The 21,588-nt window shown below is 40.8% G+C and overlaps 1 protein-coding gene across 2 annotated transcripts in view; it reads left to right on the forward strand.

Moving 5' to 3' along the window:
* cap2 (cyclase associated actin cytoskeleton regulatory protein 2) overlaps positions 1 to 21,588 on the forward strand; it is a 207,300-nt gene that overhangs the window by 25,840 nt on the left and 159,872 nt on the right. For both annotated transcript variants that reach the window (XM_048611444.1, XM_048611449.1), the window contains exon 2: positions 8,347 to 8,480. In XM_048611444.1, the coding sequence (XP_048467401.1) occupies positions 8,357 to 8,480 (124 nt within the window). In that variant the 5' untranslated portion in view covers positions 8,347 to 8,356. The remainder of the gene's footprint in view (positions 1 to 8,346; positions 8,481 to 21,588) is intronic.

The following is a 21,588-nucleotide window of genomic DNA, read 5'->3' on the forward strand; positions in this document are numbered from 1 at the left end:
TGTTTCCCTTGATTGAGGGGTCAATCACGAGAGGGCACAGTTTTAGGGTAAGGGGCAGGAGATTCAGAAGGGATTTAGGAAAAAAACGTTTTCATTCAGTGGGTGGTGGGAATCTGAAATGCACTGCCTGAAAAGGTAGTGAAGGCCAGAAACCTTGCAACTTTTAAAAAAAAAATGGATGAGTGCTTTAAATATCATAACATTGAAGCATATGGGACAAGTCCATGAAGTTGGGATTATGCGCCTTTTGTGGTAATTGTGTTGGTTCAAACTTGATAGGCTGAAGGGCTTTTTCTGCGCTGTACGAATCTGTGAATTTTGCAGGATGGTTCTTTGCTACTACATAAATGAGTTTCTTGACCAGGCATTGACTTCCAGCCTTGTAAACCTTAGCTTGATGACATTAGCTCCCAGAATTTTGTTGCTAAACAGCAGTTTGTTTGCATTTGTTGTTTTTAACTACATTGAAGGATCTTCACGCGTGAATTGCAAGCTGTTGTTTTCTACTTCATTGATGGATGTGGCTGATTAAGGATGTGGTTGTAAAGTACCCTCACCACATCTTTAGAATTGGGCTTTTCCCGTGAGCAGTATTGGTCTGTTAGCACTGAAGATTGACAATGAACTAATAAACTATGGGTGATGAACAGATGTCAGAACATAGTAGAATCTTTTCCAGTTTTTATGGTTGGCATATGTCTGAAGTTCATCTGTTTTTTGAATCAGTTCAGTGTCTTGCATCCCTTAGCACTTACATTGGACAGTTCTTGTGGATATTTTGCTGAGCATTGTATGATGAAACTGAAAAATTTGTATATGTGTATTTTAATATTATTTGCAAGTTTGGATTCTTAGAATTCTAAGTTTAATATATGGGTTTGTCTGTGTGTTTGGCATTAACAATAAAAATTATATCATTAAAAATAATAACACCTGTAATTCCGAGTGAGAGGAAGTTACCTGGAGTTCCTAGGGTACTACCGAGAAGGCTTAGTGGGAGACCTTTCCACACTCTGACTTTTGTTTTAATTTGTACTGGAAAGTCAGTCGAGAGAGAAGCATGCATCAAGCTCCAAAGTATTGAGATGTCTTTCAATAGCTTAAGCAGTGTTTCTAAGAATATGAGTTTAAAGTATTCAAATTATCTTACAGTAAGAAGTTCCTATTAATCCCTGACCAGAATGTTGGAAGACAGTGGAAAAGAAGAGGTTTTCAAAGTTTTATAAAAGAAGAAAAAGAGATTTGAAGCTGCATCAGGGATAATATAGCACTGGAAGGAAGCTAAGTTGGAACCATAATAATTAATAAAGAATTAACTATGGTTTCAGTAGATGAGTTGAAATTTTAATTACTTCAAGCCCTTCAGTATTTAAAAAATGAAAATCTCTTTTGTTTGGAAATCAGCTGGACTGGGTCTTGCTACAAAAACAACACTGGATGTTCTTAGAATTGCAACAGTGAGTATAAGTTCTAGGATGTACTGATTCCAATACAAAGGTTTGTTTCTGTTCAGTCTATAAAGAGTGCTTGGGCTATTTCTTCTGTGTTTAACAATCATTGAATCTTTGTTATAGTGGAATAGAATTTTTTCTGTGAATTTTCATTTCTGTTGCTAATAAACTTTTGTTTTAAAACTGCAACATTCCATGTTTATGTTTCAGTAAAAGATCACTTCAGTTACAACATTTAAAAAAAAATCATCTATCCAATTATGTTCCTGTTAGGGTCTCACTTGTCTGGTACTAACCTCAACTCGACATTACCCCCATTGCAATTGGGACCACTAGATCATCATAATCGTTTGGACAGTAATGATTGGTCATTGAGGTAAATCCGACGGAAGTGATGCTTCTCTTACATAATTTCTTGATTGACTTATTCACCTCATTCTTTTAATCTAACCAATCTTGATGATTATGAGAGGTTGGGGCCTCTAGACCAGTATAATACACAATTCCTAAAGGTTATTTACCATGCTTTGTGCCCAATTCCTGCATTTTTCTGGGAGAGATTCTTTGACTCTCATTTTGAGCCTTAAGATGCATCTTTATGCCCTGGATATCAAGGGGCATTGAACTTGATGTTTAACTTTGTGATGATGGTTAGTCTAACAGTCAACACCACACATGGCTTTTGTTATATCCTGTCTATCTCCTCTGCCTGATGAATTATCAGTTGATAATATACAGTTGATTAGATGGCAAAGCATAGAATGAGAATACATCTAAAATGTCTTATTGCAACTGGGGTGGAAAAATGTATTGGTATTAAGAACTCACAGTTAGCACGCACCATCAACAAATGGAAACCATTGCTGCTACAACTGCCGACCCAATTTATTCCAACGCTCCCTTCCCACACCTGATGATCAGCACCAATTTCTGTTGTATTAAAGTCACTAAGAACGATTAGTTTGTTTCACACTGACGCAAGAGCAGTGTTCATCATCAAATTTATTAGTGACAGCATCAGGTTTGGTCATGGTAGGGAAGTATATACGAAATGTTGCTTGCTCTATGCAGGGGGAGTTTCAGCACCATCAGATGATTTTTAACACCCTCGAGAAGGCAAGTCAGCTTACTAATGAGATGATTCATGATAGCAAAGCTTAAGCTGGCTTCATACTGCTCTTTTTCACAGTTATGCCAAAAGAATGTAACGATTTCCTTCAGCTGAGTCTCCTTGAGTAGACAAGTCCTGCTGAGGGCATTGTTGGGGATGTTGTACCAAGCTGGCTATCTGTGCTGAGAAGTTATTCTCTCTGGCTTATTGGCTGTGATGCAAAAAAAGAGGCCTTTCTTGATTAGTTTTACCAACTTGACCTCAGCAACACTATACTGTTGTGTTCCCGAAGGTAAAAGTTCTGATTATTTTCTGAAATTATGTGACTGAGAATGAAAAATTTTAAAGGAAATAATATTTCTTTAAAAAAAGGTACCATTGAGATTAATTGGACTAAAAGTCATCAAACCTTCTGGACTTTGTGGCTGGCATTCTTTTGTTTTAAAGGAGTTAACGATGGTGATAACGGATACATTAGTTTTGATCACCAGAATTTCCTAGGTTCTGGAATAGTTCCCATGCATTGGAAGATAACAAAAATAACTCAGCCAAACAAAAAAGATGAAAGGAAATAGGGATGTAAGTTAGATAGTCTGATATCTATATTAGACAAATTTATTGGAATGTTTTAATGGTACTTAGAAAGTTATGACTTGGTAGAATCAATATGGATATATGTAAGGGAAATCATCTTTTGCAAATCATCAGTTAGAGATTTTTGTTGGTTGTAACAACCAGGATAGATAACGAAGAACCAGTGAATGTGGTATATTTGGATTTTCCAAAAGAAATCTCAAGATTTTATTTCACCAATTGCCACCAGTCTACTTCTGTGTAAAATATTACCAAGCATTAAGGATTGTTTAATGACACAAACTTGAGTAGGGAATACGGATAAATGTTACCTTGATCCTCAATTACAATCTATGTCTTTAAGATGAAGGAAGCAAAGTTGTGATGGTACACAGGTAAGAATATAAACAATGTGGATAATACAAAGAGAATAATCTGTTTTGACTGGCCAAGAGCATTGCAGATGGCACACTGTATTGGGAATTGTGAACTTCTTCACTTTGCTGGAAAAATGGTAAAACAGTCTTTTTTATTTAAAGTCCTGAAATTGGGAAATATTAACAGGGAAATTGCAGATAGTATGGCCTGAGTTTTCAGACAGTTCAAGGGCAGATTTGGACAATTCCCAGCTCTGCAAGCCCCACTGGGGAATAAAGTGTTCAGGAAATTTTTTGTTCTGGGGATTGGCTTTTATGGGAGTTGTGGCTGCTGCTGTGGAAAGATTTCAGTGGTTGCCAGATGCAGAGATGAGATGGCTAAGAGGCCAGCCTGAGTGTTCCAGCTCCTGGCAGCAATGAAAAAAGGAATAAAATGAATAGTCTTTCAACCCTCATGCCCCTTGCCTTCCCATTCCACTACTTTGCCTGCTGATTCCAAACTCTGTCCCTCTATCCACCCCTCCATGGCCTATTAAACCTCCATGCTAACCAATACCTTCCAGCAATCTTTTTTTTTATAGCCTATAAATCATCTCATTGCTGCCATCTACCACACTTACACCCTTCGTGCCGACTTCACCCAAAATTCAGCATGGGCACGCCTTGGGATGCATGCGGAGATTAAATAACATTCTTAAGCGTCTATGGATTTTTTTTTCAAGACATAACCACTCTCAATGACAAAAGTCTGTGTACAATATTTTACTTACATTAATCCTAAAGCAGATAAGTGCTCATCCTCATAGACCCACTTCAAAGATTTTGTAAGCATTTAAGAGCTGTCAATCCAAAAATGAACTGACAGGCGCACAGCTGTGGTAGTGATCGTTGTGCAACTTTTGTAAAAGTTGCAGGCAGGTTCCTCTTAATATTTAAAGGACAGGAATTAACGTTTCGGACCTGAAACATTAACTCTGTTTTCTCCTTCACAGATGCTGCCAGACCTGCTGAGCTTTTCCAGCAACTTTGTTTTTGTTCCTGAGTTACAGCATCCGCAGTTCTTTCAGTTTCTGTTACCGTATTGGTGTGTAATTCAGGTTGGAGCCTTGATTGGAATTCTAGGAAGCTGTTTTTGTATTTTTTTAGAAGGTCTTTAGGGATTGGAGCTGGAAGTACTAAGATTCGGTGTCAGAAGGCAGAGGAAGAGTCTATGACTTGAAACATACCTTTAGACCAGAGTCAAATGGGCTATCAGAAATCAGGGGTATTTCTGAGATGGAGGAACTAAACATGAATGCAGCGAACCCTGAGTTTGAATTGAAAGGTCCACAAGTGCTTCAGAAATTTTGGAGGATTGAAGAAGGATGCCCATAAGTTTCATGTTGTGCAGTTTGGCTGGAATACTGCAGTGAAAATGAAATATATTCTTGTGAGCTTTGATACTTCGGTTTGATCCCAGAAAGCGAAGGAACTGTGAATAGCCTAAAAAAACTCAAGATTTTCTCCAGGCAAGGTTACAAGGAAAAAAGGGGCTGTTCAGTTGTGTATTTTTGTCTAAAATGTATGTTTTATTAAGCTATTTGACGTAAAATTTTCACCTAAGACAGTTTATTTAGTTGTGTTTGTGTTTGAGTTCGTTGTACTGTAACATTCGTTTGTTTTAAACTGCAGAATCATGTAGTGCAATTTCAAATCTCACCTTAAACAATAATGGTGACTATTGGGATCATAGCAATCACTTTTCTGAAATGTACTTGCTTTAGACAAGTGAGTCAGACGTTCACCAGACAGACTGACGCGTAGGAAAAGAGAAGAGAGCATTTTTCTCAGAGGAGAGATTGACTTCAAAGGTTATATTTCCCAGAATTTACAAGAGTGAGAGCTGCATTTGAAAATTGTTAAAGGATTCACAAGCATAGATATTGGGAGCATATTTGCCGTGATTAGGGAGTTTTTGTTTTTTTTTTCTTTATTCATTCTTGGAATGAGGGTGTCGCTGGCTAGGCAGCATTTATTGCCCAGAGGGCAGTTAAGAGTCAACTACATTGCTGTGAGTCTGGAGTCACATGTAGGACAGGCCAGGTAAGAATGGCAGTTTCCTTCCCTAAAGGATATTAGTGAGCCAGATGGTTATCGCCTAGTGAGGGAGGTACCCTTGGGTTAGGTGGGCATTATACATCTTCATGCGACCTAATGGATGTTTAAGGACAGTTTTTCTTGAGGCCAGATTCTGAAAACATGACTTCACTAATACTCAAAAAAACGCTTAGACCTGATTTTTTACTTCTGAGCAGGAGATCAGAGTTGAGAAAATTCCTGGCTCTGCAAGTCAGACTCAGGAGAAAATGATCCAGATATTTGGATTTTCATTCCGAGAGACTGATGTTAACTGGAGCTTAGCCTGCCTCCCCAAGAAAGAGTTCAGGTGTAGCCAAAGGAGCTGTCCAGTGTGGAGGCAGGCTGTGGGAAAGTCCCGCTCGGTGATCCAAGACTACATTGCTGCTGAAAAACAAAGTAAAAAGTCCTCTACTCTTTGCACTCCACCTCCCAACACATTTCCCATCTATGCCAGCCCATGCTACTTCAAGACTTCGCCTACCCCTGACAGCCCCTCAAACTCCTCAAGCTAACTTGTGCATTTGTATCAACACCACTGGCCCCTTGTGCCCTCTGTGCCAACCTATGCCCCTCTATTCACTAAATAAAAACTGAAAGAACTGCAGATGCTGTAAATCAGGAACAAAAACAGAAGTTGCTGGAAAAGCTCAGCAGGTCTGGCAGCATCTGTGAAGAAAAATCAGAGTAATATTTCGGATCAGGTGACCATTCCTCAGAACTGTTCTGGGGAAGGGTCAATGGACCCGAAACGTTAACTCTGACTTTTCTTCACAGATGCTGCCAGACATGCTGAGCTTTTCCAGCAACCTCATTTTTTGTCCCCTCTATCCACTCTCCCTTTCCCTTTACAGCCTTAGACCAACTTGGTGCTAACCCAAGCCCAAAACTCTCAGCCCTTTGCCCTTACACCTTCTATGCCAACTCCCAATCATCCACCATGGGAAGCTCTCAAGTCTCATGTTGAGATGAAATGAGATGGGCACTTAAGATATTTAATTATTAATTTGCTGCTTTAAGAAGCATCTAATTGATTTTTTTAAAAAAAAATCAATACATTTAATTTCCTTCAGCTATTTAACCCCTTTTAAAAACAAGCATTTCTTATTTATAGCCCTACTTCAAAGACTTTAAAAGCATTTTGTGCTGTCAATCAAACTGAACTAACAGGGACCACACTACAATAGGTTGTGAAATCAGCCATATGCCACAACCACTATAATGACAACTCACAAGCTTATAGCAACAGACAGTAAAATAGTAAGCCATGATTAAAAAAAAACACAGAAAACAGCTTCTTCTTTCAAGAGTTAAAAACCTTGACAGCTGGACAGTATCCTTGACAGTTAGGCCATTCCAATGGGTTTATGCATTTTTGACACATTCATGTCTACTTATAATAAACCTAAGCACATTTGACCACTCCCATAGGACACATTATGTCTCCTAAAGATGTTCCTAGATATTTCCAAAAGGATACCTTGCTTCTCCAGAAAGCTCCAAAAACTTTAGACCTTTTCCTCAAAGTATAAAGTCCACAAGTCCTAATTTGATCATCCCACTAGAGAAATTGGACAGCTGTTCGAAGGCAGCTGGTACTTTAAGATCTGCAGTTGCTTTTGTGAATCACAGATGTGCAAAGTATAACACACCCCCATTCCCCTCCGGGTGAAAGTGGTGGATATCATTTCGGTGGCAGGTGGCCCAGGATCAGGGATCAGACACCATTTTGAGTTATCTGGAGAAGCTTTCCGTCTTTATGAAAGTTCAGACCTTGATGTCATCTGGGGAAAGGACATTGATGCTGATAGAGTCTGATGCAGTTTGATTAAGAGTGCTGAAAAGGTTGTAACATCTCAAGTACGATAGAGAGTTATTCTGGTAGCAAAATTTTTAATCTTTTAATTTATTGTTTTGCTTTTTTTTCTGTTTGCAATATTTACTTTACAACTTTTTAAAAACAAACATGATTCTGTGTACCAGAATAGTTGGAAGCAAAGATGGCTAGTTTGTTGTTGTTTAATCATGATAAATTTCATTAATGTTTACTAATAGCTGAGTAATTTCTCTGCTTTAGAAAACTGCAATGTACATTGATTATAACAGTTCAACTACTTACAGTTATGTGCAATAGCATTCGAAGATGCCAGGAAAATTTCTTTCGAGAGTGCATTTTTTTCACTGGCATTAAAATTACTGCAGAGAATGTTGGCTTTTGCTTTTCTCCTATCTATGGTTCAAAGCTCAAAAAGAGGAAGTCTTGATTGTTTATGTGTTGGAGCATAAATTGCTTAAGAATTACAAATTTTGATTCATAATGTATTGTGGGGAAAGATTTAGAAGGGACCTTAGGAGGCAACTTTTTCACGCAGAGGGTGGTGCGTGTATGGAGTGAGCTGCCAGAGGAAGTGGTGGGGGCTGGTACAATCACAACATTTAAAAGGCATCTGAATGGGTACATGAATAGGAAGGGGTTAGAGGGATATGAAACAAATTCTGGCAAATGGGACTAGATTATCTAGTCCCATCTGGTTGGTATGGACAAATTGGATCGACGGGTCTGTTTCCGTGCTGTATAGCTCTATGATTCTATGTTGTCTGAACTCTTATAAATGGTATCATTTTACTAATAACTCACACTGACCTATGCTGTATTTTTTTGTCATAATTAACTCTTCAAGATGTCCATTTAATTCCCTTTGGATTATCTTCTTTACAGTATATCCGTGATGGCGGAGTTGCAAGATTTAGTGGAGCGTTTGGAGAAATCTGTCGAACGACTGGAGTTAGCATCTTTGAAGATACCAGGTGTTCTGACCCCAGTTTCTGGCACAGTGAATGGAGACAATGGAGGTAGTGCACTTGAATTGTTACATTGGCTGTTGTGTGAGTGTTGTGAACCAAGAAAAAAATTTAAGATAATTAGCATAAGAGCCAGAAGGCAGTGCAGATTTTTTAAAATTGTACATTTTTAAGAAAAGATGGCACCAGCGGATGCAATAACAGCTTTAAAAAGTGAATTACATAAATACATGAAAAATAAGTATTTGCAGGGAAAGTGTAGCATTAATTGGTTAGCATTTTTAATGAGTTGAAACATTTTTATGGACCATTTTGCCAGCTCCATAGAATTAATGATCCAATGATGTATCTAAATATTGCACTCATTTGCAGTAAATGCGCAGAAGGTCTGTCACTATGCCTCTCATTCCTATCCTGTCGTAACACCGTCCTCCAAACTTCAGGTTCTGCAGCTTAAAAATCATTGACAGTTACTTGTTATACAAGTTTTAACACATAATGGTTAGAGTTATACCTCTTAAAGAGAAGATTGTTATGGTTGTTGGTGGCCAATCATCTCAGCCCCAGGATTGAAAAGGAGGTTGAGTGTAGTGGCAATCTCACTGGACTAATTTTTTAAAATTCATTGGTGGGATGTAGGCATTGCTGGCTGGCCAGCATTTCTTGCTCATCCCTAGTTATCCTTAAAATGGTGCTGAGCTGCCTTCATGTACTGCTGCAGTCCATCTGCTGTGGGTAGACCCACAATGCCATTAGGGAGAGAATTCCAGCATTTTGACCCAGCGACAGTGAAGGAACGGCAACATATTTCCAAGTCAGGATGGTGAGCGGCTTGGAGGGCAGCTTGAAAGTGCATGTGTTCCCATGTCTGTGCTGCCCTTGTCCTTCTAGATGGAAGTGGTCATGGGTTTGGATGGTACTGTCTGTGGATCTTTGGTGAATTTCTGCAGTGTATCTTGTAGATAGTACACACTGCAGCTACTGAGCGTCAGTGGTGGAGGGAGTGAGTGCTTGTTGATGTAGTGCCAATCATGTTGGCCGCTTTGTCTTGGATGGTGTCAAGCTTCTTGAGTGTTGTTGTGGCTGCACTCATCCAGGCAAACAGGGACCATTCCATCGCACTCCTGACTTGTGCCTTGTAAATGGTGGACAGGCTTTGAGGAGTCAGGAAGAGAGTCACTTGCTGCAGTATTCCTAGCTTCTGACCAGCTGTAGCAGCCACTGTGTTTATGGTGAGGCCAGTTCAGTTTCTGTTCAATGATAACCCCCAGGATGTTGATAGTGGGGGATTCAGTGATGGTAACACTGTTGAATGCCAAGGGACAGTGGTTAGATTGTCTCTTATTGGTGATGATCATAGCCTGGCATTTGTGTGGCACAAATGTTACTTGCTACTTGTCAGCCCAAGCCTGGATATTATCCAGATTTTGTTGCATTTGAACATGGACTGCTTCAGTATCTAAGGAGTCACGAATGGTGCTGAACGTTGTGCAATCATCAGTGAACATCCCCACTTCTGACCTTATGATGGAGGGAAGGTCATTGATGAAGCAGCTGATGATTTTTGGAACAAGGAACTCCGCCAAAGATGACCTAGATCTGAGATGACTGACCTCCAACAACCACGACCATCTTCCTACATGTCATGTATGACTGCAAGCACTGGAGAGTTTGCCCCCTGGTACCCATTGATTCCAGTTTTGCTAGGGCTTCTTGATCCCACACTTGGCTGAATGCAGCCTTGATGTCAAGGGCTATCACTCTCGCCTCACCTCTGGAATTCAGCTGTTTTGTCCACGTTTGGACCAAGGCTGTAATGAGGTCCAGAGCTGAGTGGCTCTGGTGGAACCCAAAATGGGCATCACTAAGCAAGTTATTGCTGAGCAGGTGCTGCTTGATAATACTGTTGATGACAACTTCCATCGCTTTACTGATGATCAAGAATAGTATGATGGGGCGGTAATTGGCCGGTTTGGACTTGTCCTGCTTTTTATGTACAGGACTTACTTGGGCAATGTTCCACATTGTCAGGTAGATACCAGTACTGTAACTGTATTGAAATAACTTGGCTAAGGGCGTGGCAAGTTCTGGAGCACAAGTCTTCAGAACTATTGCCAGAATGTTGTCAGGGCCATAGCTTTTGCAGTATCCAACCATTTCTTGATATCACGTGGAGTGAATCAAATTGGCTGAAGTCTAGTATCTGTAATGCTGGGGACCACTGAAGGAAGCTGAGATGAATCATTCACTTGGCACTTCTGGCTGAAGATTACTGTGAATGCTTCAGCCTTGTCTTTTGCACTGATGTGCTGGGCTCATCCATCATTGAGGATGGGGATATTTGTGGTGCCTCCTCCTCCAGTGAATTGTTTAATCGTCCACCACCTTTCACGACTGGATGTGGCAGGACTGCAGAGCTTAGGTCTGATTGTTGGTTGTGGGATCACTTAGCTCTGTCTATCACTTGCTGCTTATGCTGTTTGGCATGCAAGTAGTCCTGTTTGGTGGCTTCACCAGGTTGACACCTTATCTTAAGGTATGCCTGGTGCTGCTCCTGGCATGCCCTCCTGCACCCTCCATTGAGCCAGGGTTGATTCCTTGGCTTGATGGTAGTGGTTAAATGAGGGATATGCCAGGTCACAAGGTTACAGATTGTGTTGGAGTACAATTCTGCTGCTGTTGATGGCCCACAGTGCTTTACTACTAATCCGGAAACCCAGACAAGTGGTTTGGGAAAGAAAACCAGAAATTGCTGGAGAAATCATCAACTCTGGCAGCATATGTGCAGAGAACAAAGAGTTAATATTTCGAGTCCAGTTTTGGGTCCCTGGACTCGAAACGTTACCTCTGTTTCTGTCCACAGATGCTGCCAGATCTGCTGAGTTTCTCCAGCAATTTCTGTTTTTGTTTGTTTCAGTTCCATAGCATTGCAGTTCTTTCTTTTATTTAAACATTATGGGAACATGGTTTGAATCCCATGATAGCAGGTGGTGAAATTTGAATTCAGTAACCATCTGGGAACCATAGGTAGATAGATGGTCATGGGTTGGTATTGAGTGTATGAGTGCTATTGAGGGATGAGTGAGGGGTTCGAGAGAGGCATGAGGTGCCAGGTGTTGACACGCATCTGATCTGAGGAGTTTCTGGGGAAGGGGAGGGTAAGGGCTGGGGGATTGCATTTTGCTTTCTTTTTCATAACTTAGTAATGTGTCAGTATAATTTGGCAAGCCGTTCCCTCAGCTTGCTTCTGTAACCAGCAGCCTCTACACCATTCCTGGGGCCGCCTCCTGTGACTCCTTTTGAAAGCACCCATCCCAGGAATGAAAATCCTGAAGTTCTAGGGCATTTTCTCAGTTGGCTTTGGGGATCAGATTTTGTCCTGACTCTGCACTTGTGACACAGGAGCAAAATTTCAGGCCCCTGCCTACAGAGGCTAATTTGTTAAGCACGATGCCATTGGTATTCAGCAGTTAATCCAATTAGCTCCCCTGTGACAAAGGTTTCACACTCTAACAACTCGAGATAAAACTAACTTTTCTGAGGGGTGGCACGGTGGCTCAGTGGTTAGCACTGCTGCCTCACAGCGCCAGGGACATGGGTTCAATTCCACCTTTGGGCGACTGTCTGTGTGGAGTTTGCATGTTCTCCCCGTGTCTGCACAAGTTTCTTCCAGGTGCTCCAGTTTCCTCCCACAGTCCAAAGATGTGCATGCTAGGTGGATTGGCCAGGCTAAATTGTCCGTAATGTTCAGGGATATGTAGATTGGGTGGGTCTGGGTGGGATGCTTTGAGACTTGGTGTGGACTGGCCAAAGGGCCTGTTTCCACACTGTAGGGATTCTATGATAACTTATCTTAGTCTTGACTATTAGTGTCTGTTTTAAGTTGATTACACCTTGCTGATTTACCAATGGGAGGAGTTTAGCACTTCCATGTTCATTTTTTTAAAAACTATATAATTTTAAACATTGCTGTGAAGTCTCCTATTGGTCTTTTCTACTTCTGTTGAAGTTGTCCTAATACAGTGTTGGATGTGTTTCCTCATAGCCATAATTCTGATTCCTGATATTGTCCTGATGAAGCTACTTTATACATATTCTATGCCCTTAGTGTTCTCATAATGGAAACCTGACCATTGTTTTGTCGTATGTTATTACAATCTGATCTGTTGTGAGTTATATGTTGCAAGGCAACATGATTAGTTAAAAAATCTGAAGCATTGTTCTAACTCTCCAAGTATTTGTTCGCTTCAAGACCCAATATTTTCCCTTGTGCGACTTACACTCTTTTGGGCTACAAGAAGTTGTACAGAGTGCACTATATAATGTACCTTAAACCATCAAGGATTTAGCAGTCCATCTACCTTTTTCTTTCAAAGCTGCAAGACATGACTGCATCAGAATTAATGCACCAGGGGAAACCCACGGGAAGGATTGATGTAGGTTAGCTTTTGTTAAGAGTTGTGTCAGATTGAGAAAGGCTTCTCTGAAAATAAACTTGTGCATTCTGATGACCTGTGTTCTGGGGCAACCAGCAAGTGGAAAGCCTTTGATTACTCTTCTATGCTTAGGATAGCCTCTCATCTTGTTGCATATAGTATTAGATATCCACTGACCGTGCTAATTATAGTCATGTGTGATTCAGAATTCAGGACTCATATTTTAGTTTCCATGAATTGTGTTCCCATTTCAAACATGGCAACATTTTCAATAAAAATCAATGTAAGAAAATGCTCTACCTTGAATTTACTTTTTACGACTTACCAGGGTGAGTTCCAAACCTTGGTATCCTGAATATTAGGTTTGGGTTCTGGATCACTAGTCCAGTGACATTACCACTACACCCTAACTACTTGGTAATCAGTTTGAACGTCCAATGAAACTCCTACTGAAATGAAACTCATAGAATCCCTACAGAGTGGAAACAGGCCCTTCGGCCCAACAAGTCCACACCAACCCTCACTGCACCTCACCCAGACCCATCCCCCTGTTACCCACCTAATCTACACATCCCTGAACACTGGGCAATTTAGTATGGCCAATCCACCAAGCCTGCACATCTTTGGACTGGGAGGAAACCAGATCACGTGGAGAAAACCCACGCAAACACGGGGAGAATGTGCAAACTCCACACAGACAACCGCCCGAGGGCGGAATCAAACCTGGGTTGCTGGTGCTGTGAGGCAGCAGTGCTAACCACTGAGCCACTGTGCCGCCCTATATACTTTGCTTAATTATCAATTGAACTACTGGAGGAAAAAGATGCATCATTTATTGAATAAAATGAAGTCATGGGACATTTTAGCTCAGATTGTAGCAATCATGCTTTTTGAATGAATAATGATGAGCCATGACCCTGGAACAGAATAATGGGTCAATGTATTACTAGCAGATTTGGTTAATAAAAAAATAACAAAGATGACTGGTGAGAGAAAGGAAATAGAAGAGGACAGGTAGTTGAAATAACAAACAAAACTCTGTTGAACTTTTGCTGCTTTTACTTAAGTGTGGTGACTACACTTTTTGGAATGTCCTATGGATATGAAATATAAATGCAAGTTATTTTTCTCTTAGTGGCTCTCTTTCTCTCTTGCTTGCACACTCTGTCTTGTGCACTTAGCATGCTGTTGCTTATGCACTGTCTCTCACTTTCACTTGCGTATGCTCTTGCTCATGCTGTTACGTGCAAGAATTCTCTTGCCCTGTCTCACATGCGCACTCTCACTCTGTCCCATGGAGACACCAGCAGCATACCAGAACTTCAAGAGAGTCATGAGGCAGAGGTGAGTGTAATGGACACCACTAAGGAGAAGGTGCTGGGGAAGCTGAATCATCTGAAGATGGATAAAGCACCCAGACTGGATAACCTACACCCCAGAGTTCTGAAGGAGATAATTGAGATTGTAGAGGCATTAGTGGTGATCTTTTAAGAATCACTGGAGACAGGGAGGGTTCCAGAGGACTGGAGCTTTCCTGTTTAAGGAAGGAAGAAGGCAGAAGACAGGAAAATATAGGCCTGTTAGCCTGACCTCAGTCATTGGTAAGATTTTAGAGTCCATTTTTAAGGATGAGATTGCAGAATGCTTAAAAGTGCATGGTAAAGTAACGCTGAATTAGCAAGGCTTTGTCAAGGGGAGATTATGCCAGACAAATTTATTAGAATTCTTTGAGGACGTAAATGGCAAGTTAGACAAAGGTGAGCCACTGGATGTGATCTATTTGCCTTTGCGGGAAGGCTTTTGACAAGAAGGCTGCCAAATAAGGTAAGAGCCCATGGTGTTAGGGGCAACGTACAGGCATGGATAGAGGATTGGTTGACTTGCAGAGTGGGGATAAAGGGGTCTTTTTTGGGACGGCAGCTGGTGATGAATGGAATTCCACAGGGGTCAATGTTGGGACCATGCTATTCATGTTTTAAATTAATGATTTGGACGAAGGAAGAGGGGGCTAAGTTTGTAGATGATACAAAAATAGGTGGATGGACAGGTAGTATTGAGCAAGTGGGGAAGCTGCAGATGGACTTGGACAGGCAAAAAGGTGGCAGATGGAATACAATGTGGGAAAATGTGAAGTTATGCACTTTGGTAGGAAAATAGAAATATAAACTATTTTCTAAAGGTGGGGAAAGGCTTCGGAAATCTGAAGCACAAGGCATTTGGGAGTCCTAGTTCAGGATTATCTTCACCTTAACATGCAGGTTCAGTTGGTGGTTAGGAAGGCAAGTACAATCTTAGCATTCATTTCAAGAGGGCTGGAATACAAGAGCAGAGATATGCTGCTGAGGCTGTATAAGGCTCTCGTCAGACCCCATTTGGAATATTGTGAGCAGTTTTGGGCCCCATATCTAAGGAAGGATATGCTGGCTTTGGAGGGTCCAGAGGAGGTTTATAAGAATGATCCTGGGGATGAAAAGATTGTCATACAAGAAGCGGCTGAGAACTTTGGGTCCGAATTCCAGGATGTTGTGGGAAGTTAGGGAAGAAATTGCAGGGCTCCTAGCAGGGATATTTCTTTCATCTATAACCACGGGTGAGATGCAGAGGATTGGAGAGTGGCTAATGTTGTGCCTTTATTTAAGAAAGGCTGTAAGGAGAAGCCTGCAAACTGTAGACCTGTGAGTCTGACATCAGTGATGGGTAAGTTGTTGGAGGTGATTCTGAAAGATAGGATTTACATGCGTTTGGAGAGGCAAGGGCTGAGTAAGGATAGTAAGCACGTTTTGTGTGAGGGAAATCAGGTCTCACAAACTTGATTGATCTTTTTGGTTGCCTCCTCAAAAAACTCCATAAGGGCAAAGTAGTAGATATTGTTTACATGGACTTCAGTAAAGCTTTTGACAAGATTTCACATGGTAGACTAATTAGTAAAGTTAGATCACATTGGATTCAGGGAGAGCTTGCCAATTGGATACGAAATTGGCTTGACGGTAGGAGACAAGCATGGTGGTGGAGGGTTGTTTTTTGGACAGACGCCTGTGACCAACGATGTTCCACAGGGATCGGTACTGGGTCCACATTTGTTTGTCATTTATATGAACGAATTGGATGAGAATTTAGGAGACGCAGTAACTTTGCGATTGACACCAAAACTGGTGGTATAGTGGACCGTGAAGAAGATTATCTAAGATTACAAAGAGATCTTGATCAATTGGGTCAATGGGCTGAGGAGTGGCAGATGGAGTTTAATTTGGATAAATGTGAGGTATTGCATTTTGCTTAAACAAACAAGGCCATGACTAAAACAATTAATGGTCGGGCCCTGGTTAGTGTTGTAGAACAGAGAGACCAACAGGTTTGCATCACATGTGGACAGACTTGCCTTCATTTTTCAGATCTTTGAGTATAGGAATTGCGATCTCATGTTGAGGTTGTACAGGACATTGGTGAGGCCTCTTTAGGTGTACTGTGTCCAGTTCTGGTCTCCCTGTTACAGGAAGGATATTATTAAGCTGGAGAGGGTTTAGAAAAGATTTACCAGAATGTTGCTGGGAATGGAATGTTTGTGTTATAAAGATAGGCTCAGACTTTTTCCACCGGAGTGTAGGAGGTTGAGGGGTGACCTTAGTAGAGATTTATAAAATCATGAGGGGCATTGATAAGATGAATAGCAAGGGTCTTTTCCATAGGGTGGGGGAGTTCAAAACTAACTATTTAAGGTGAGAGGAGAACATTTAAAAATGACATGAGGGGCCACTTTTTCACACAGTGGTTTGTGTGTGCAGTGAACTGCTAGAGGAAATGGTGGATGCAGGTACAGTTACATCATTTAAAAGACATTTGGATAAATACATGAATAGGAAAGGTTTACAGAGATATGGGTCAAACACAGGCAAGTGGGACTAGTTTGATTTGGGAACATGGCCAGCATGGGCTAGTTGGGCTGGGGGGTCTGTTTCCATGCTGTATGACTCTATGACTTAAGTACTCAATGGAGTGTTGGCCAGGACTGGAAAGGATTAAAGCTCAAATGGAGAGACTGCAAATTGCTCAAGCTGAACGAGAGGATGTGCTAACAGTCAGCTACGCAATGGCGGCTACTCAGACCAATCAAGGACAAGGGAAGCAGTTCTGGTACATGATCGGAAGGATCGGCGCTTCACAACACAACATGGACATCTCTGATTGGACAGAAGCCAATAGGAGATGAGGGATAAAACCTAGCATCACCTAAGCCCTCTAGCGTAACTCCAGACAGAAACTGCGCATGAGCAATCCCTTGGCAGGAGGTGAGATGGAAGAGAAGAAAGGAATTGTGCAGCCTGGCTAGCTAATGATTCCTGGTAATGTTTTGATTTAAGTGCAGTATTAAGTTAGCAGAAGGGTGACTAGTGTGGTTTCTTTTAATTGTTTACAATTTGTATTTGAGAATGTTTTGATATTTGAGTATTTTTAATACTTAGATACTTGATATTTTGATGTTTGATACTTTTGAGACTCTTTAGAATAAAAGAGTGAATTGATTAAGTTAAAGAGTACTTTGTGCCCTCTACTCACTTTCACTGAGGTTAACTCAGACAGAGACAGCAAGTAGAGTTTAGAAGGATGAGGGGGTGATCTGATTGAAACTTGTAGAATACTGAGAGGCCTGGAGAGATTGGACATGGAGAAGACATTTCCACTAGTAGGAGAAACTAGGACCAGAGTGAAGGGACAAACCTTTAGAGCTGAGTTGAGGAGGAATTTCTTCAGGCAGAGGGTGGTTAATCTATGGAACTTTTTCTCTCTGTGGAGGCTAAGTTATTGAGTATAGTTAAGACAAAGGGCTACAGGGAGAAGGCAGAAGAATGGGGTTGAGAAATGTACCAGCCATCATTGCATGGAGGAGCAGACTTGATGGGCCCAATGGCCTAATTCTGCACCTATAACTTATAGTGGCACGTTAACCCTCTCTGGACACACTTTCTCTCATTTGGCACACACACACATTTGGCTCCCACTCTCCTGTCATTTAACGTTGCTCTCTCCTGGTGTTGTTCAGCTCAAGCTGCCTCTTCATGTTGTTCACTGTACACTCTCTCTTACTGTTGTTTGGTGCATACATTTCTTTTGCTGCTGTTCAGTGAGTACTGTTGCTTGCTCTTGTTAAGCAGTGCTCCCTCACTGACATTTCACAAGCTGCCTCTTGCCTTTGATAGGCTGTCTTGCTCTTGTTCAGTGTGCATTTTCTCTGGTTTGGCATGTGCTCTTTCTTGTTATTGTTCAGCGTGCACTTTTACAGTTTCTCTTGTTTGGTGCTCGCTCTTGCTCTTATTTACCAGCCACTCTGGCTCATGTTCGCCCTTTCACTCACACATGCTGTTGCTCCTTCTGGCTTGCAGCACTTTCTCTTTCTCTTGTGAATTATCTCATGCACTTGCATGTGTGTGCTGTCTTTCAGCCTCTCATGCAATCTCTCATTCTCTCACTTATGTATAGCGTGCATACACATGAGTCTCTTTTTCATGTTTTCTTTCTTTTAGTAGTATCTCCTTATTTAGTTTAATATCTCTTATTTTGAGCACATTTCTGATTTTTTTTCTGCTTTCTCTCCATTGCATAAATAAACAACTTCTTGATAATTTTCCCATCAAAATACTCCTCTCAATGTTTATGCTTTAAATTCAGGATAGGGCTGCAATAGCAAAGGTTTGGAGGGATATGGGCCAAGCACAGGTAGGTGGGACTAGTGTAGTTTGGGAACATGTTTAGCGTAGACTGGTTGGACCAAAGGGTCTGTTGCCATGATGTATTACTCTATGACTGGAACTGGTGTTCTTGAGGAAATATGTTAGTGCAGTTGGGAAGGGTTTAAATTAAAACAGCAGGAGGATAGGAACCTATACAGGGAGATGGAAGAGAGGAAAACAAGCGCAAAAACAAAGGACAGAATGAGAAATAGGAAAAGTGATAGGCATAGAATTCAAGGGCAAGAAACATTCAGGGCCAAAGTACAAAATAATGTTATTGGGACTAAGAATGTTAAAAAGCCTTAAAGCGTTGTGTCTTAATGCACAGAGCATTCACAATAAAATTGGATGAATTTGTTGCACAAATAGATATAAACCAGTGTGATATTGTTGGGAATATGGAGACATGGCTGCAGAGTGACCAGGGATGAAAACTCAATATCCGGGGTATTCAGTTTTTAAGAAGGATGGATAAAAAGGAGAAGGTCAGGTAGCATTGCTGGTTAAAGAGGAAATTAACATAATAATGAGTAAGGATATTAGCTCTGGTTAAATGGAATTGGTATGATTAGAGCTAGAAACAAAAAGGAACGGAAGATGACAGCAGGAGTTCTATGTCGGCTCCTAAACTGTATTGGTAACATTAGGGAAGGCATTAAACTGGAAATGAGGGATGCAAGCAATAAAGAGAGCTGTAATTAAGGGCAACTTTAATCTGCATATTGATTGGGCAAATCAAATCAAATCAATAACAATACCATAAAAGAGGAATTCCTAGAGTGTGTAAGGGATGATTTTCTGAATCAGTACATTGAGGAACCAACTAGAGACCAGGCCATCCTACACTGGGTATTCTGAAACCAAATAAAGGAATAATTGGTGATCTAGCCATGCTAGACTTGTAGAGGAAGAGTGGCCATAATATTTTGGATTCTTCATTAAGAATCTTAAATAGTCTTCATTAAGAATCTACTATGAATCTTCATATTACTGTGAATCTTCATGGTACTATGAATCTTCATGGTACTATGAATCTTCATGGTACTAGGAATCTTCATGGTACTATGAATCTTCATAGATTCTGAGATGATGATCTTGAACGTAAAAAAAGGAAACTATAATGGTATGAAGCACAAGCTGGCTATGATAAATTGGGGAGTGTTACTGAAAGAGATGATGATGGATAGGCAATGGCATTTAATGAGCACATGGAGGAACTGCAACAATACTTTTTTTTTGTTTAGGAATGAACGAAAGAACTGCAGAGTCTGAAAATCGGAAACAAGAACAGATTACTGGAAAAACTATGTAGGTCTGGCAGCATCTGTGGAAAGAAAGCAGAGTTAACATTTGGAGTCCAGTAACCATTCCAAAGCCCAGTTCTGAAGAAGATTCACTAGATCCAAAATTTTGACTTTGCTTTCTCTCCACAGTTGCTGCCAGACCTGCTGAGTTTTTCCAGCAATTTCTGTTTTTGCAATTGTTCATTCCCATTTGGCACAAAACTAGGATGAGAAAAATGGTTTGACCAAGGCTAACAAGGGAAATTAGAGATAGTGTTAGATGCAAGGAATGGGCATACAAATTGGCCAAAAAGCAGATGGAAGGACAGGAAGCAGTTTAGATTTCAGCAAAGGATTGGTTAAAAGTGGGGTAAAATTGAGTATGAGAGAAAGCTTGTGGGGAAACATACAAATTGATAATAAAAATTGCTATAGGTGAGTGAAGAGCAAAATTAGTGAACGTAAATGTAGGTCCCTTACAATCAGAAACAGGGCAAGTTATAATGAGGAACAAAGAGATGAATTTTAAATACATAGTTTGGCTCTGTCTCAGAAAAGAGGACACATGTGCCAAAAAATGTTAGGGAATTCAGGGTCTAGTACAGGGAGGAGTTGAAGGAATTTGGTACTAGAAGGGAAATAGCATTGAGGAAATTGATGGGATTAATGATCAATAAATACCTAGGCCCTGGTAACTATATCCCAGAGCACTCAAGGAAATGGCCCTAAAAATAGTGGATGTGTTGGTGGTCATCTTTCAAGTAAGGATTGGAGGGTAGCTAATGTAACCCCATTATTAAAGAAAGGAGGTAGAGAGAACACACAGAATTACAGACCATTGAGCCTTGCATATTTGGTGGAAGGGGAGGAGTGTAATTCTGGAATCCATCACAAAAGACTTACTGGCAGAGCAGTTGGAAAACTACAGTAATTGGAGAGACTCAACATGGATTTACAAAAGGGAAATCATACTTGACAAATCTACTTTTGAGGATTTTTTTGAGGGTGTAATTAGTAGCTGTAGGGTTGATGAAGGGGGGGCCAGTAGATGCGGTTTACTTGGACTTTCAAAAGGCTCTGGATAAGATCCCACATAAGAGAATAGCATGTAAAGTTCGGTTGCACAGGATTGGATAAACAGCTGGTTGACAGACAGGAAACCAGGAATAGGAATAAACAGGTCTTTTTCCAAGAGGCGGGCAGTGACTAGTGGATGCTACAGAAATAAGTGTGATGACACCAGTTATTTACAATATATGTTAATTATTTAGATGAGGAAACTTAATGTAATATTTCCAAGTTTGCAGATGACGCAAAATTGGGTGGGAGGGAGAACTGAGGTGAATACACAGTTGCTTCAGATTGATTGACTTGGACAAGTTGAGTGAGTGGGTATTGCATATCAGATGAAGTATGATGTAGATGAATGTGAAGGTATCCACTTCAGTAGCAGATGATTAAATGAATGGTTAGAGTTAGGAAAAGGGATTTGCAATAAAACTTGGGTGTCCTTGTACATCAGTCGCTGTAAGTAAGCATGGTGCAACAGGTGGTGAAGAAGTCAAATGGTATGTTGGCCTTCACTTAGGATTTGAGCATGGGGACAGGGATGCCTTGCTGTTTGGGCCTTGGTATATTGGAGTATTGTGTGTGTGCAGTTGTGATTTCCATACCTGAGGAAGGATGCTGTAGTTACTGAGGGCATGCAGTGAGT

Source organism: Rhincodon typus, chromosome 2, assembly GCF_021869965.1.
Source record: "Rhincodon typus isolate 14 chromosome 2, sRhiTyp1.1, whole genome shotgun sequence".
NCBI classification, from domain to species: Eukaryota; Metazoa; Chordata; class Chondrichthyes; order Orectolobiformes; family Rhincodontidae; genus Rhincodon; species Rhincodon typus.